The following is a 17,870-nucleotide window of genomic DNA, read 5'->3' on the forward strand; positions in this document are numbered from 1 at the left end:
CTGTCACCATAGCAACAGTGGCACGCTGTCAGACTCGGGGCACGGCAGAAAGAAACGGAGCCGATATTTTTTATTTTTAAGAGTTTTGTGACTAAAAAACAACTCGAGTTAAAGTTATTTTAAGTCAATATTAGTTATTTGTTATCGGCGAACAAGCACCGAGGTAAAATAAAAGTAAACTTGGCTCTATTTATAATGTTTATTGCTGACTTTTTCTCGGTATTTTAACGTCAGCAAACCAACGGAGACCAAAATATAAAAATCAAATGAACCGACGATGTTTAAAGTAAGAAGTTGACACAAGAGGACATTTTTGGACATGGATTCAGGTAAAGTTGTGCACAGAAGAAAACCGGACATTCCTCTCATCAGATCAAGAGCATCGGATAGGAACCAGCACACTGAGGAGGTAACAAGCAGTTCCTGTCTCACGTTTTAAATGGGTTTTGTAGCCAAGTTTACTGCTGAAGTTATACTGCTTAAGTGTCTCCACTAGCTCTCAGCTAGCTCATAATCACCAATTTACAGTGGTGGAAGAAGTATAAAACTACTTTATACAAGTAAAAGTGGCAATAACTAGCAATGGAAGATCTTTCAGTAAAAGTATCTTAACCACACTTTAAAAATACTCTAAATTACAAGTCCTGTATTTAAATATTTTACTTCAAGTAACATTACCACAGTGTAAAATACTCCAATGTACTGAAAATATTAAAATCAAAAGAACTCAGTGCAGAAAAACATTTTCTGCGTTGCCCCTTCAATAACTTTGCATATATTGAATTTGCACATATTTATACTTTTCTCCCACTCTCCCTTATTGTATAAAGTGTAAAAGATTAAAGTGTGTTCTAGTATGTTTTTTTTATTGTGTTTACTATATATATTATATGCAATATATGTTATGTTAATACTTATAAAATAAAAAACCTAATTTCATTAAAATTAAAATAAATTAATGTGCATACTATTGTATATATTTTTTGCGATATTTAGATTTTGCATTGTAATAGTAGTGGTGTATATTAGTATAGTTTATTTATAGTGTATTCTAATATGTTCTTTATATTGTGCATACTATATATATATTCTATGGATATATATCATATATTAATACTAATATTCATCAATTCACTGTGATGGAAGAAGTATTATGATCTTTTCCTGAAGTAAAAGTGGCAATAACTAGCAAAGGGGAAAGTATTAGCTTTAAGACATACAACCAAATATGACATGAGATGATAATTTTAATGCAAAATATTTTGTCACATATTCAGAGTTCGCTTAATAATTGCCACCAATGGAGACAGACAGTAAATTTAAACTGTAATTTCTCTACAGGTCAGTGTTAAAAGTCTTGAACTCAGTAAGGTGATTCATCTTCTTGAAGATCCTTTGACAGTAAGTTGAACTTAATACCATCAGACTTTTTTCTGTTTTAAGTTGAGTTATGTTTAATCACACTGTATACTCTATATAACGTTTATTTTTACTAAAGGCTAACTTGAAGGAGAGGCACCTCTTTGTCCTGAAGAAACTACTGAAGAGATGCCAAATTGGCTTTGTATCCTTTGTTCTGAATTCATGCTTCTGACATACGTACATGTCTGATCACGTAGACTTTTCTTTCCAAGAAGGGTCTATCTTTTCCAAAATAAATCCCTCTCAGGTGTCACACACTGCAGCAGTTTGTCAAATTTCCTTGATTACCGTCCCCTGGCACAGTGATGAAAATAGATTTGCTCTCATGCAACCTGAACACAGAGGCAAACTTAATTCCCAAGGCTCTAATTTGCAGCTGTATCGCTGCGTCTGTCAGCATTTTCCCTGTTCAGAAATAACCTCAGTTATCACGATGACTCTTTGGCCCATCACTTCCCCTCCCTCACTGGGATTTATCCCTGTATATGCTTTGCCAAAACTTGTTAAATCTTCTTAGATAATTTCAAGCTTTTGAAGGAGCTGACAGGCATCACCAAAATACTCAACATCTGTGCTGAGAAAGTGACGGATCACCCTGAATATGGGCTCATTTTGTGTGAGGCGCTTTTAATCTGTAGGTAAGAAACTCAAATGTTTTGCCATCATCGAAAATAATGTTTTTTGTTGTTGTTGTTGTTGTCAACATTTTGCTTTGTGTCATCTTAGGCTTCCCTTCCTGAAGGAGAAAGCATCTGACGAACTGCACTACGCTCAGGACGTCATAAACTTCCTTTCTCACATGGGTACACAAACTAATTATTGGAATGATTTAAAAATTTCATTTATTCTCTTCTTTTTAGCAGCAACTACTTCCATTTTTTAAATATGTTGTAGACTTCAAGGGTTATGCTGGAAGAATTACATATTATTATATCTACTGGCAAAAAATCCTAAAAAGAGACAGAAGTAATGCATAAGGTCACAAATTTACAGTTTAATTTAAAACAAACATGTTCATCATTTTCTACAGCAGGGAACTGTAGTTTTTGGAGTGGAGTGGAGTGGAGTGGAGTGGGATCTGAAATCCAGTGGCCGAACCTTTTCAGTGCAAGACATCATTATTTTCTTTAAATCTCTTTATCGTCATTGGCTTTTTTCATCATTATTTTTTTAATAGTGTTCTAGACTGATTTGTTCCTTCAACGAAGACAGCAGTTTCTCCAGACAGGAGTGATGATGATGAGCGACTCTGACAGTTGTGTTTCTGTTGGCAGGCTGTCTGATGAGGGTGTCAGATGCTGAAGTGAGACTTCACATAGTTGAGTCTGTGACGTCATTCTACAGTTGTGTGGCTCCTAAACAGCTGCTTGACGGTACGGACCGTCTCCCCAAGCCAAAGCCTCGGACTTTCCACTCTGACAACCGATTTTCTAGACTTTCACTGAGTGAGGTTTTCTCATGACTTCTGTGGTGGCATGCTTGTGCCTTCGTTTCCTTTCTTATCAGAATATCACCTCTGGAGATCAACAAAGGCGTGTCTTATCTTAAAACTAGGGATGCACGATATTGGATTTTTTACCGATATCCGATATGCCGGTTTTTACAACTCATTTAGCCGATTACCGATACCGATATTTTTTTCCTGTACAACTAATACCCACAATCGGGGCAAATTTGGCCAGTTTCCCAATTGACATAATAAGTAAACATAACCTGTGTTCACTGGGAACATGTGAAAAGTGCAACTGTACAGCAATTAAACCCAAATTGAATAAAACTACATGTACCTTACAGACTGCTGCCTAAATTCAAATTTAGGAACAAAACAGGAGCCCAATATGTGACGACTCAATCTGCACTGTGCAAACAAAATCACAAAAAGTACAAAAAATATAAGCAGCTTCAGTCCCTAATCAGAAGATAAATAAAAAGGTGGGCTCAGACTACACTGCACAATTCTATGAGCTACAAACAAGGTGCAACAGAGAGGTGATGCACCCCATTATTTAATCAGTTTATTATATCGGCGGATACCGATAACGTGCCGATAATATCTTGCATCCCTACTTAAAACAACTTTGTGCATATAGAGTGACACATTTTTGTATACATAAACACATGAATATAGAATACCGGTAGTTAAAATAATTTACACCATGAAACTGTATTATTCACATGAATTATAAAATCATCATTTTGTTATAGGCCTGCACTTGACAAAATAGTAAGCAGATGAACATTACTGAAACAAAAGATTACCAAATTAAATAAAATAAGGAAGAAAGAAAAAAGAAAAACAACGTGGGTGGAGGGTTGTAATGAGGCTTTTAGAGTCAGAAACATTCACATTAATTATAAAAAAAAAAGATGCATTTTGCACACATTTACAAACTGGGCCTAATGTTTTAAATACATTTTTAAGTGCACTGCTTCCAGAAATCACACATAACTTAGGCTCTGAATGTTATGTTCAATTCAAGCTTTTTTCTTTGTTGTTTTCATTATGTATCCTAATTTTCTTCCTTTTTCCTTCTGTTGTATCACTTTTTTAAATTGGTGTTCTTCTTGTTACCCTGGTTTTCTAATATGAAACACTTGTAAAACATAACGTGTTTCTTCTTCAATTCTTTTTTTCTGTTTTTGTATTTGTGATTTCCCTTGGCTTAGCATTAGTTTGTTTCCTACATAATGCATTTTATTTCATTCTTTTAAAAATGTTTTTCTGCAGGGCTTCAGCCGACCTCTCCAGGCTACAGGCTGCAGCTGCTGGAGCGCAGTGACCTGGCTAAAACGTTGCTCCTCTCCATGGCCACGCTGGAGAACCAGCCCGCCATCAGGCTGCAGCTCCTGCAGACACTTCAGATCCTCTCCAGCTCCTCTGGTCTGTAACTGGTTTTATTTTGGGTCCACTGATGTAGTGGAGGAGGGGATCTGTCAGACATGTCAATCCAGCCTCCTTCATTAGAGAAAGTAGCCATCAAGAGCATAAATCATCTAATAATTGAGACACACAATCAAAACAGTGATTTTAAGTGTCCTTGTCAGTAGGTCAATGGGTCATTTTAACATCAGTCATTAATTGCATTTCATTTTACAAACACAGATGTAAACTGTGCGTTAATTCTGAATGCACAAGGAGCAGAGACCATCTGTCTCCACATGAACGAACCCGACCCGTCCGGTCAGGTCCTGTTCCGCTCCTCCGAGGTCCTCTGGAACCTGCTGGAGAGAGGCAGCAAGGAGGTCACGGCTCAGCTCAGCAGCATGGAGTGTGTCATGTACGTGTCTCCTGTCAGTTTCACGTGTTTTCATATGAGGCTGTAAAATTAATTTCTCTGTTTAATTTAATGACCAATTATTTAGCTGATGAATCCTAAAATGTAAACATCTTAACTCTTGTGCATCACACAGGACATTTTTCTAATTTTAAAAGGTTAAACATCAACTCCTTTGATTGGTTTATGACAGTTTAGTGGGAACAAACTGGCATTTAAAGGAAAATCAGTCAAATTTTTTGTAGTTCTGATCACGACTGATGTCTGTTTAAAAAATCACATGAACAAAAGTTAAAAAATATATTAAAAGAAAGTATTTCATAGCAGTTTTAGGAAGACAATATTTTTGTCCTCTTATGTAAGAAGAAGAATGCATCAATGTCAATGTTGTTAATTGACATAATATGAGAGAAATCCCCCTAAAATGTAGTATATGGAAAAAGGTTCTAGTTAAACTAGTTAGTTAGTTACATTTTTGTGTTTATTTACATTTTTGACATCAACAGTGGCGGAAGGAAAGCAAACTGTTAGTTTAAAATTCTAAAACAATATTTGGTTCTTATGATCAGTACTGAAGTGGGTTAAAACATAATTCAATGAAAGTGCAAAATAATATTAATATATAATCAGAGGGCATTTTTTTTGACAAACTCTTTTAAATGCTGCACAAGGTTTAAATTTCTCCAAGACAATTTCTGAAAAATATAAACTTCAAGATTAAGAGTAAGATATATATATAAGATATATATCTTACTCTTAATATATATATATATATATATATATATATAGAGAGAGAGAGAGAGAGAGAGAGAGAGAGGAGATATAATGTACCTCTGTCTGTACAACTAGATATTTGTGTCTTACTTCCTGTTTTGTTCCTTAGATCTCTGAAAGAAGCGTTTTTTCACCAGCTGATGAATGGTTCCCAACAGTCTGACCTCCAACTCAGAAACGGTCTCCTCGTGATCACAACTCTCATCGCTGAAAATCCCAACTCTCTTCTTATTGTGAGTACGGTGTGAGTAAGTGTTTGTATGATGAAAAATACTATACACCTGATACTAACTGCCCAGTATATTTACAGTTTGCTCGACATGGTGTTTCTAATTTTCAGGAGAGTTCATTTGCCAAACAGCTTGTGGTTCTCGCCACATTTCCAGAGCGTGAGGACACTCTTTCCTTATACATTGCTATTTTATTTTCACCATTTGAAATATCTATAAGTACAGTAGCAGCTTTCATGACTTCTTTCTTTATCTTTCAGTGAAAAGTCACGACCCTTTGGTCCGTGCCCTCAAGCTCACCTACAATAACCAAGACTTAAAAATGAAGAAGTTGCTTTTGCATCTCTTGGTTGTAATGTCAAAGGACCCAGCTGCTCTGCAGGTCAGTCACCAATCAGTTAGTATTGTGTGTGTAATTGAAGTCTAAATGTGATATTTTAACACTGCATGTTTCCTTCTCCCAGCTGTATAAAGAGGAAAGTGTTGTGCTTGCTCTGTTGACACTTATAAAACCACCCACTGCCTCGTCAGAGCGTCATTCAGCTTCACGTCAGTGGTCCTCCGTCCAGCAGGAGGAGCTCCAGCTGCAGGCGCTCGCCACCCTCTCCACCATCGCTCCGCTCCTGTTGGACGACTACATGTTCTGTCAGGGGAACGCCTGTCAGCTGATGCTGCTCGACTGGTGCATCGCTCAAGGTGAGAATGCTGCAAAACACATGGGAGACTGAAGAGAGCCGGACCTGTATCTGAAAGGTCAAGCATGTGACTTGTCAGAGCGCCCTTTAGAACAACATCAACACTGCAGTTCATTGGTCATGTAATATGATTTGAGTGTGTTGTTAAATTGTTACATAAGACACAGAATATGAAAAAAATCTCCTAAAATGAAATAAAAGATTGTTTCCTCTCTCCAAATACACGGTCGCCCATAAAGTTGGTATAATTTTGTTTTCAGGCACAATCTTCCCCTTTCATTTTCATTGTGATATGTTTGGAAGAGATTGATTAATAAAATTTTGATAACTTGACTTTATCTGTCAATAATAAATCACATTTTGTGACTAAAATGTATAATATGTAACCAGGACGCCATTGAAAATGTGACCTCGGTCTCAACATATTTTCCCTTTCTGAATAATGGTTAATAAAAATCTAAATATAGAGCTTTTTTTTGTCATAAGAAAGGTAGTCTTCTTTTGTAAAACCACATAAAAAATATATGTATTTCAATCTCCAAGTCTGAAAAAAATGGCAGACACTAGTTTACTACCACAAGGCAATCTTTATAATTTGATATTGTAGCTTACCGTTATGGATTTTTTAAAATTTATTGCATATTTCCTCCAGATGCTTACTTTGGTCAGGGTCACAGCTCCGAGGCCACAGGAGGAAGAGGCAACCAGAAGCCTCAGATGCGGCATTGTATCAGAATGCTGCGAAAAATGACGTCTTTGGGTGAAGAGTCAGTCAGCCAGGACCTTTGTGATCAAGGGACCATCAATCAGCTGCTGGGTGAATTGAATTAAAATTGGCACAACATCAGCAGAAACATTTTACTTACAATAAATGTGGCTGATATGGACTTGCTTGTTGTATTATCTCAGGGATTTTGATGCAGATGGAAGCAAGTCCTCATGAGGACGATGTAGTCACCTTGGAGATGAAGTCCGATATTCAACTGATACTTTCAGCGCTGTGTGAGAGCGACATGCACAGAAAGGTAAAGCTGAAACTAGTCTGTTAATTACAGTTCCTGTTAAACATCCCATTAAGTTCCTGTAAAACACACAAGAAATAGTTTGATTTGAAGCCAGTATGTGACTTTTGTCTGATTATATCATCTTTTAAAGTAGTTTGAATGATGATAAGGACAAGATGATACGTTTTTGTTTGAGAAAAAAAAGACAATGCCAGTGATTATATTAGCTTCTGAAGTAATTTGCAAAGTTGGCCAGCTAAGACTGTCAATAAAGCTGGAGGCCTGACAGCTCCCCAAAACTGAAGTCAAACCATGTTGATCGCCCCCTGATGGCAGGTTATAACCTCACCCCTTTCATGTCAGCAGATGGAACATGAGCCAAACTAAATAATCAAAATTAACATCAAATAAATTCTTCCCAAAGATGGTTTCTGTAATTTTAGGTCACGCTGATGTTTGTTAGGGTTAATTTTTCTGACATTTTTTGTTTTTAATAAATGATAAGATGCTCTAAAACAGGGTTGTAATGTCATGACTGACTTCTTGCGTTGTTCTCTTACCAGGTCATTGGGGGGTTTTGGGTAGTGATGTGCCAATGAAGCCTCATGAACCATTGTCATTATTTTCTGAGTCCACTAGATGGTGCTCTCTGTTCAACAAAGAGCTGAAAGCATACTCAATTACCATTGCTTCAGCCTTTTTCTTGAAACCAATAGCACCATCTAGTGGACTCGGAAAATAATTGCAATGGTTCATGAGGCTTCATTGGCACATCACTAGTTTTGGGGTTGTGTGCGTGATATTTGACTTCACTTCTGTACAGTAACTTTAAGACAAAAATACTGCCCATTGTGTTATTCCATCTGCCTGCAACTTTAAACACTAATTTCATTTTACCTGCTAACTGTCTTTATGTTTTGTGTCAGCCAGTAGTCATCTCAAACTCAGATTAAGACAGTTTTGTAAAACAAACAGTATATCTGTACTGACAGGAACTGTTTGGATCAGAAGGAGTTGAGATGGTGGTTCACTTCCTGAAAAAAGGCTCCAGCAGTTTCTACAGCGGTCTGGGACACAACAAGCTCATCCTCTCCACAGTGGACTGTGTGTGGTCAGTTCAGCTATGTTATATGTTATATCTATCGTCAAAATGTTAAAATTTTAGTTTTTTGGACATCTAATAAAGATTGATTTACCTTCTAATTCCTAAAAAGGTTAAATTAAATGACAATTTTAGTCCTATACGCTCTGTCCTTAATAAAATAACTAGATTAAGGTAAAGAACATACTAAACTCTCACCTCATCTCGTTTACTATATTTTTGTCCAGTTTTCTGAAACAGCCCAAGATATAAGTAAATACTGTATAGTCAAATAAACTTAATTAAACTTAAATAAAGCAGTAAGGAAAAGGCTCATTGTTTCCCCACATTTGAGAAAGTTTGTGTCCCTTCAGGTCCTGTATTGTTGGCTGCTACACCACAGAAGATTACTTCCTGGCTAAAGAGGGGGCATCTCTTCTGTTGGACTTACTCAGTGTAAGTAGCTGATTGTTCCAGTTTCTGTTGCACTTTTGTGTCCATATGCACCTGAATGTTCAAAGAACTGACGTGAAGCTGTTTGTGTGTCTCTTTTCAACAGTCGTGCCCCAGGTGTGTTCACTGCAACATCCTCGCCACCCTGCTGGAGTTATGTGACAACCCGAACACGCTGTCTCACATCCTGAGCTGGAGGGACGCCGACGGGCAGACGGCGCCAAGATTCCTGCTGCAGCTGTGGAGGGACGTGGAGGAGGAGCTGAAAGTCAGCCGAAACCAACACGGAGGGATCACAGGTCAGTCTGCAGATAGAATACACTGTGAGGGAGTACATGAACATATTTATATATTTGATTGGACAGTATTGTATTGTATTGAAGCTACAGCACCACATTTGTTTTCGCGCAATGCATCTCATGTTTATCAATCTTTCTCTCTTATTTTCTGCTTTCTAACTTGAAGATCCCCAGAGGCCAATCCTCAGTTATCACCAGCAGGAGAGCCCCCAGCTGTCTTTTCCCGCTAACGTACCGAGTGCAGCCGTGTTGGAGCTGTCGGAGAACCTGCGCTCAAAGATTTACTCCATCTTCTGCAAACTTGGTAGAACAGCTTTTAAAGAATCAAAGCAGTAAATACAGCGTTGAAACAGAACATCAACATCTGATGAGATTTTTTTATCCTTTAGCCTAGACGTTGTAGCCTAAAGCATGTTGTAAATGTCCAAAATTTTTGCTGTAAGACCATATACTGCATTATTTTAGCCAAAATGTCGATAAAAAAGTTTAGATCTTGATCAGTGTTTTACTTGATTCATGATCATATAAGTACCATAATGGCCTTTACGGTACATTTGCAAAATAAAAAAAACCACAATATTAAAGGAGCCTTTAAAGCAATGCTGTGAAAATAATTATCTATTACTTTTGTAGGTTTTCAAGACCTTCCTGGATTGTCAAGAAAACATTATGTGACCTTAAGCATCGTCAGGAGATATCTGGACTTCAAGGCAGGGTTTCTCTTTATTAAGCAAAGAAAATGTAACTGCTAGATATGAAATTAGTTATATTTGCACCATGAGAATAGATCTAATTGAGTTAAAATTCTTCACATACAAGCTTTAATTTTTGCTGCGGGAGTAAATAGCTTATGAATTACTTAAGAACTAATTAAGTACAAAGAGAGACCAAAGGGTGTCTCACTTTATATTTAAACTCAACATGCAAACATGGTAAAGTCTAATTTTACTCCAGAAAGTAAACAAAGGATCACTTTAAACACTGAGGTGTCTGTGGTGGCGCTGTAGGTCGGTGAGGTGTGGGACGAGATCAGCAGGGAGCTGAGTTCTGACGGAGTGAGGCCGATCAGCCCCGATCAGGAGGCTCTGAGTACGATCTGTAAGATTCCAGAGGACACGGCGAGGAGGGTCGCAGCAGAACAAAACAGCATCCTGGAGCTGCAAGAGAAGGAGGACATTGGCGAGGAGGAGCTCATGTACACAGAGGTGCTGAGAGTTTCAGTCAGAAGTTTAAAAAAATTGAAGACAAATGAAAGAAAGTCAGCTGAATATATTTCCTTTGATGACTACAAAGTCAACATGTGAGATGATAAATCATTATAAAATTTTAGGCTTTTAGCATACTCCAAGTTATTACTTTAATCAAGTAATCATTATTTTTACTGGAAAGTGGGCTTCAATATTGACAGTGCAGCTTTATTGTGTTCTAGTTAATTTAAGTGTATTGATATTGTCACTGAAAATAATCTGTCTCTGAAACTTGACCAGTTTTTCTTTTTTTGTGTGTCTTTGTGTTACAGATTAAGTCACACTGGAAGCAGCGGGAGCTTACAGCAAAGTCGTGGGACAGTTACGTTTCCAAGACTTCAAACTATGAGATCCTGAAGGTTTTATCTCTCACATTCACAGATTTAACCTCAGGTGCTGTTGCAAAGAATCCATTTGAAGAACTATGTTTTTATGCCTTTTGTTTTCTCTACAGGAAGTAAAAGCACAGAGAGAGAAATACATCGAATCAGCCAGAAGCAAACCAAAGAGTGAAGAGGCTGCAGTTCATCCAGCAAAGGTCTCTCACTGACACACAGCATTTTATTTTACTGCTCACTGACAGTAATTTGGCTTCAGGAGATCAAGAGATTACTTTTTATCCAGAATGTATCCAATCTAATTCTTAAAGAATTAATATAAAACCGTAATTATTGACAGTACTTTAATTTTGTGCACTGAGGCTGTAAAAATCAAACACTTTTGTAAGATCAGTTTAAATGTAGAAAGATAGATAGATGGATGGATAGATAGATAGATAGATAGATAGATAGATAGATAGATAGATAGATAGATAGATAGATAGATAGATAGATAGATAGATAGATAGATAGATAGATAGATAGATAGATAGATAGATAGATAGATAGGACAAACATAACAATTGACAGATAATAAAATAGAGAAACAATAAAAGTCAGTGCTAATATACAATGCTAAATGTATGTGCTAACCTAATTCATCAGCTCTTGACATCGAGCTGTGCAGAACAATAAGGACAAGTACTCACTTGATGATTTATGCATGCCATGTTTTGCTTTGTGTTGCAGCATTTCATCGGTCAGGTGCTGTCTGTAGAGAGAACAGATGCTCCGGGGCCCGCAGGAGTGAAAGTGAAGCTTGCCAGAGCTCCCATCAAGGCTGCAGGTCAGGTCGAAGTGGGAGCCCGAACAACAAAGGACCCTGAATACTTCAGCACTGTATCTGTGAAAGACTGACGTTTAATACAACGCCTGTACTTTATTATTGCACCTTTATTTTACCCAAACAAAACAAAACAAAACAAACTTTGCAGCACATTTATTATGCATATTATTATTTTTTTCTTATAGTTTCTAATTCATTCCCAGTGTCTGTAAATACTGACATCTTTTTTTGGCAGCAAATGCAGGCATGAGGTAATTTGCTGTGCACAATCAGCACCTTGTCGTCTCGTCCACCTCCAACCCCCCTTAAACAGACAGGGCATTATTAGTCAGACTGGTCTTATTTCAGCATGCCTGATAAATAGTACAGCTGTAAAAATAAACAAATACTCAAACATCATAAGTGTTTTTCAGTTAAAATTGGAAATACTATTATACTAATATTGATTTGTAATTCTTTTTTTTCATTCAGATCATTAGATTTAAATATGTGAAAATTTCTTCTGAGAAATCATTCTCGGGGCTTGAAGCACTTTATTTTTTTTTTATTGATGCATAAAACCTGTAAATACATGCACCAAAAATGTTTGACTTTCAACACACAACTTATATACTGCAGTAATTGGTGTATTTGTACTTTTTTTCTCAGCACAAAAGCAATAAATCCTTCCATATTATGACCATCACAACATTGAAAACAGTTAACAGATAAACTGCTAATTCATGTTGGCCATGCCTACATGTTCAGAAGAGAATACATGAATTGATGCATAAATGTAGATGAATAATATATATTTATATATATTGAATGGTAAAAACCTGCATTTACAGGAGAATATTATTACTTGTGATGTCAGGCCTTGTAAACATGTTATATTATCATCATTACATGTTTCAACTTAAATAAAGTCTAAAAATAAGTAAGAAAAAACAAAGCACTTCATAAGACCAGGCCTGGTGTGAATACATGAAAAATAAATATAATCTTGCTGATTTCCAGTCAGTTACAGTAACAAATCACACAAACTAAGGCGCAGAAATATAAAACACAATTTTCCGTGCGCTACAGTGAATGTGCATGGCGTATTTCAAGCCCTGATTTTCCTGATTTTGAACAAAAAATTAGGGAGCAGGAATTTAACATGGGTGTAAAGACATTCATTAGGTTATCTTACAGAAAAAGTGGGAGAGACCAGCTTAAATTCACATTGAAACATGACATCACTCATTGAAACAATCGCATATTATTATAATGACATCAAGGCACTAATGGCCTAAACAAATTATCCAAAGGATAATAATAAATATTTTAAAATATTTTATAAGGAAGTGTGATTCAAACCTTCTTGGAGCTCAAAAAACAGCCTGTATGTATTTAATCAAGAAAAGTTTGATTTGAGACTGGTTGGAGGTTTAAAATGTTTACATGAAACTCAAAATACAAATTCATAGTGAAGAAATGCAATTCTACTAAGATAAATGTGTGATTCTGATGTGGTTGGACCTCATAAATGTACTATTTCTAGATTTATATTGTAATAAAATATATATGGTGCCTTACCCAGAGTAATCTTTAAAAAATTTCACACAAATCTGGCAGGAGTTTAACAAAACATGAGATTTAAAAAGCCCTGATTCTCCAACATGCTTTCTTTATATAACCAACCAAACATGAACAGAAAGAACAATCAATGTGGCATCATGGAAACTGAGGCCTTATGTAACATCAAAGTAATAACAACTTACTAAAGTAATAAAAACACAAAAAAACATCTAGTTATGTCCAGTCAAGGTTAATGTTCATGTCAGAGGCTTTTTGTGTTTGTGGCACACAGGTGGTCCATTGAAGACATTTGATAAAAGTGTTTTCTCTTTAGTGTTTTTGGATTACATAAGTCACTGCAGCGCATTAACACACATGTTCCTTCAAGCGTGCAACATGCTGCACCGAGCCTCTTCTTCTTCTTCTCCTCTCTGCTCTCACCCTTTTCTCTGGCTGGATGACCAAATCATCTGTGACAGGCCGCCACCGCCGCAGCTTTTCATGCAGCTCTGTGAGTGCGTGTTGAGCCCGTTGAGCCCCGTCAGACTGGGACGTTTCACACTGTACAAAAGAGCAGGGACACACAGGAGCCTCTTCAGTACGACAGGCTGCCACTGTTTATTCAGGCTGCTGCGGGGCTTCACATGCTGTCAGACTGTCTGTCTGTCTGCAGCCGTCGATGAATGTGAGGGTTAGGCGTCGATGGGTGCTCGTCAACTTCCTGAGGACCTGATAACTTCAAACTGTGAGAGAAACTTTATTTTACCTTTAACCTGAAGACTGGTGGTGTTTAGAAAGTCTTTACTTATTTCATACAACTTAAACTTTATACTGAATTGTTTTTATATTCATTTTTAAGGACATTTAAACTGAATAAAGTAAAATAATTGACCATTTTTAGATTTTAAAGCACTTCAAATTCTCCAATTTCATCAGAATGAGATGTTTTTGTAACAGCCGAAACAACTTTGTTGTGTTTAAGAACTGTGTTGGCTTCTGTCCGTACTAACAGGTGATAAACATTATAATAAAAAGTGCCAATACCACAGCATAAAAGAGCAGTAAAAGTAAAAGTCCTGCATTTAAAATCTTACTCAAGTAAAAGTACAAAAGTATTAGCATCAACATGTACTTCAAATACAGCTACGAAGATTATTCAATTAATCAGCTAGTTGTCAAGTTATTCACCAACTAGTTTGTTAATCAATTAATCAGTTTGAGTAATTCTTAGGGGGGAAAAAGTCAAAATTCTCTGATTCCAGCTTTTATATGTGAATGTTTTTTGGTTTCTTCACTCCTCCTTTACAGTAGACTCAATATATTTATGACAAAACAAGACATTGTTTTGGACATCATCTTGAATCTGGTTGACATTTTTCCGCATTTTCTGACATTTATTGGACAAAACAGCTAATTGATTAATTGAAAAGATAACTGACAAATTAATTGAGAATAAAAATTAACATCTGTTGCCGCCCTAACTTCAAGTACCAAAAGTAGAAGTACTTTTAAAATAATACAGAATGGCATTTTTCAAAATAATGTATAATATATTATTGGATTACCATTACTGATGCTTCCATCACAATGTTGCAGCTGGTAAATGTTAAAACTTTATAAAAGTATCTTACTGATGGCAGTAGATTCAACATGTGACCTTCAGGTTCAGAAGAGCTGCTTTAATACTCAAGAAGTTCTGATTAAATTATGACTTGTAGAAGAAGTAGTGAGATGACTTACAGAGGAAAGCACTCAAGTCAAAGTATAAAAGATTTTGAGAAACAATTGCACATAATGTCAGAGTGAAAAGGTCAGAGAAGAGTGAACCTTCTCAGGCTACAGAATACATCTGTACTTTTTATTTATTATTTCTAGATTATCTGCAGATACTGTGACTGAAACTGAATGTCCAAAAATATACTTCTTTTTTAAAACCAGAGGTTTCAGGGGTCAAGTTCCTCCCAGAGGGGTCACGAGATGATGAAATTGGACAGATGAGAAGAAAAAAACATTTTCCTGCTACAGAAAAGAAGTAGAAAAGTTTGTCTGACTAAACAAAACACTGTGTAGTTTCACACAGTGCAAAAAAATTGGTTATAAAAATGTCTGGTAGACAAATTTTTCTTTTCTTATTGCTTACGTCTTCCTGAGAATGCAATAATGTAATAAAATCAAGTAGAAAAACTTTTTAACAGTGGGGCTCCATACATTTTCAACATGAGCTTGTGGAGAAGTGACGACAGGTTTTTCTGCCCTGCAGGAAGTTTGTTGTCTCGTCTGAGGAGCTCCAGCTGCAGAGATGATCATCAGACTGGGACGACTGACACCCGGATACTTCCGCCTCCTCCAGGTAGAACCCACCTACTCACCTACTCACAGAAGATTTCTTTCTGTAAAAAGAAAATGAAAGCATTGCTTTCCTTCTTGGTTCTAAGCTGGTGCTGGTTTATCCTGGTGTGTACTAAAACACTGATTTTTTTAGTCTTTGTTTTTTATTTGACTGGTGTTCTCAACTGGCACATTTCATTCCCACATAAAATGATATAGAGAAATATGTTACTCTATAACTCATTCTAACACAGAAAACTAATATATCAATCCACTCAGTGAAAGTATTTTGGGTTAATACTAGATGGATTTTTTATATAAATACTTAAGAGAAATGCTTTAAATTGACAGGGACAAGTAAATTAATATTTTACAGAGAGGTTACGTAGCTCGTCTCAGGAGGTTACATTATATAACCTGTTCAGACTCGACCTCACTGCTCATGTTACTGCATGAAAAGAGTCTTTTCTGATTTAGACAGATCCAGATAAATGTATTTAATCTATTCAAAGTGGCTTGATTGATATAAGTCAGTAAATAAATTATTTTACTTGAGCCTATTTCAGGGTCAACCACAGACTTTTGCATGGATCAGGGTAATCCGTTCCCCTTCAACCCTCCCTAAAAGGTTATGTAAGTTTATAAACCATAATAATTCATAAAAAATTCATCAAATTCTACTGCACAGCCGCAGATCAGCTGTTTTGGTCAGGATACTGTTGAGTTCTATGGTAAGAAAAGGCATTTATCCCTTTAAGGGGAGACAATACAGGTGAAAAGGGTATCTTTTTTTTAACTTATAGATATCACCATAAAACTTCCCCAGTTTGTCATTTGCATTAAGACAATATTTCTTTTGCATTACAAGTTTTCTGAAATGTTATGTTTAGATGTGCAAATGAGGTGTTAACTCATTAAATATGTGCTCATTTGCATATATTTCAAGGACATAAATTTGAACATTGGATAAAGTACATTTCAACCTTATTGTTTTATTTTGTTGATGTATTAGATTTAAAGTTGTTTACAGAAAGGAAAATGGTATATCTTTTTTTATATATTCATAAATAAGAAAATACTGTCAAAAGCCATAAAAAAATTCTTTGTCATGTTTTTAGGAACAAAATGTTCTATAAATCAGGGAATGAGACATATATAGGCAACCCCTTCTGTGAAAACCTTCAGAATATAGAAAAGGTTATAAAAACTGCTTGGTGAAGTTGGGTGAATGTAAGTGGAGCTGAAAATTAATCAGTGCATGACAAAACAACGTTTTTGCTTGTAGTGTCTCACCTCAATGTTGAAAAATAAAGTTACATGCTACAACTTTAGCTGCTCTCTGACTGACTGGTGTTTGTGTGACTTCTGTCTGCAGAGGCAGGTCTCAGGTGAGGTCCGGATGCAGCCACAGAGCAGCCTCATCGACCCCATCGCCATGACCATGGCCACAGTGGGGATGGGAGTGTCTCTGTACAGCGCCAGGCAGATGGCTGAGAGGGTCCAACTGAAGCACCAGCAAGCCTGAGAGCAGTGAGGAGCTCTGCGGGGCGGGTTCATGTGACAGATTGTTTGTTTGTTTGTTTGTGTACGTGGCAGAAGGTTTGTGATGGAGCAGGTCGAGACGTGTTTCGCTTGAAGGGAAATCTATAAGTGTCACAGGAGGAAAACGTGAGTCATTGTTCAGTCCCAGAGGGAGATTTGACACATGGTCAAACAATTTACACTTTCTTTGCAACCTAAACATTTATTAGCAATTATAAGTGAACCTGTAGTTTTGACCACTCTACATATTTTCTGCAGGTTACCTTAAATTTAAGTTCAAATTTTAATTTTAAGCAGTAAATTAGCATTTAATTTGTAAACAAGGATTTCAGCTTTGATGTTTGACCTGCAGTTGCATTTTTATAGAGCAACAAAAAACAACAAAAACTGTAATAAATTAATATTTTTTAGGAAGTTACTCTCAACATGAGCTTGTATTTATTGATTTTAGTCTTGAATTCACACTTTTCCTTAAAAATATTCCAGTTCCGACATTAGTTTGTTGTAATTTAGCACCTTAATGTTTTGAAATTAGATTGTAAATCCTAAAGCAGCATCACCTGTTTGAGTATTTATAGTTACAAAATGGACTATGAGCAGCTGTTTTCATCACTTTGCTAAATTAAATTTCATGTTTGTTCATGTAGCATTTAAAAAAAGAAATGTCTGTAAATGTAAAATGGCACTAAAAGACATTCAAGTGATTTACTTTGCATGGGAAGAAAATTTGGTAAATTGATGTAAATCTCAAATAAAAATGTTCACAGTTTTAACATGTGATATTTTTGTAACATTCGAGCCGCTCAGTGGTTCT

At 36.4% G+C, this 17,870-nt stretch overlaps 1 protein-coding gene and 1 long non-coding RNA gene across 3 annotated transcripts; both read left to right on the forward strand.

The window, feature by feature from the left end:
* The first annotated feature begins 53 nt into the window (after positions 1 to 53).
* Positions 54 to 12,733, forward strand: LOC131984958 (cilia- and flagella-associated protein 69-like). 2 transcript variants are annotated; one of them, XM_059349939.1, is made up of 23 exons: positions 54 to 409; positions 1,342 to 1,401; positions 1,499 to 1,564; positions 1,951 to 2,060; positions 2,149 to 2,225; positions 2,697 to 2,867; positions 4,151 to 4,303; positions 4,526 to 4,700; positions 5,581 to 5,704; positions 5,812 to 5,860; positions 5,962 to 6,083; positions 6,166 to 6,397; positions 7,049 to 7,213; positions 7,306 to 7,421; positions 8,393 to 8,511; positions 8,856 to 8,937; positions 9,041 to 9,233; positions 9,400 to 9,537; positions 9,867 to 9,943; positions 10,241 to 10,438; positions 10,753 to 10,839; positions 10,935 to 11,018; positions 11,548 to 12,733. In XM_059349939.1, exons 1-23 carry the CDS (start codon positions 320 to 322, stop codon positions 11,713 to 11,715), a joined length of 2,856 nt encoding a protein of 951 aa, XP_059205922.1. In that variant the 5' UTR covers positions 54 to 319; the 3' UTR covers positions 11,716 to 12,733. The 2 variants fall into 2 exon arrangements, with proteins under 2 accessions (XP_059205922.1, XP_059205923.1); XM_059349940.1 differs by having other exon boundaries at positions 55 to 409; positions 2,697 to 2,795.
* Positions 12,734 to 13,829: 1,096 nt separating this feature from the next.
* LOC131984768 (uncharacterized) lies at positions 13,830 to 17,021 on the forward strand. The gene is made up of 3 exons (XR_009395594.1): positions 13,830 to 13,931; positions 15,447 to 15,536; positions 16,890 to 17,021. It is a non-coding gene; the product is annotated as an uncharacterized LOC131984768 (long non-coding RNA).
* Positions 17,022 to 17,870: the final 849 nt, after the last annotated feature.

Source organism: Centropristis striata, chromosome 14 (assembly GCF_030273125.1).
Source record: "Centropristis striata isolate RG_2023a ecotype Rhode Island chromosome 14, C.striata_1.0, whole genome shotgun sequence".
Lineage (NCBI taxonomy): Eukaryota > Metazoa > Chordata > Actinopteri > Perciformes > Serranidae > Centropristis > Centropristis striata.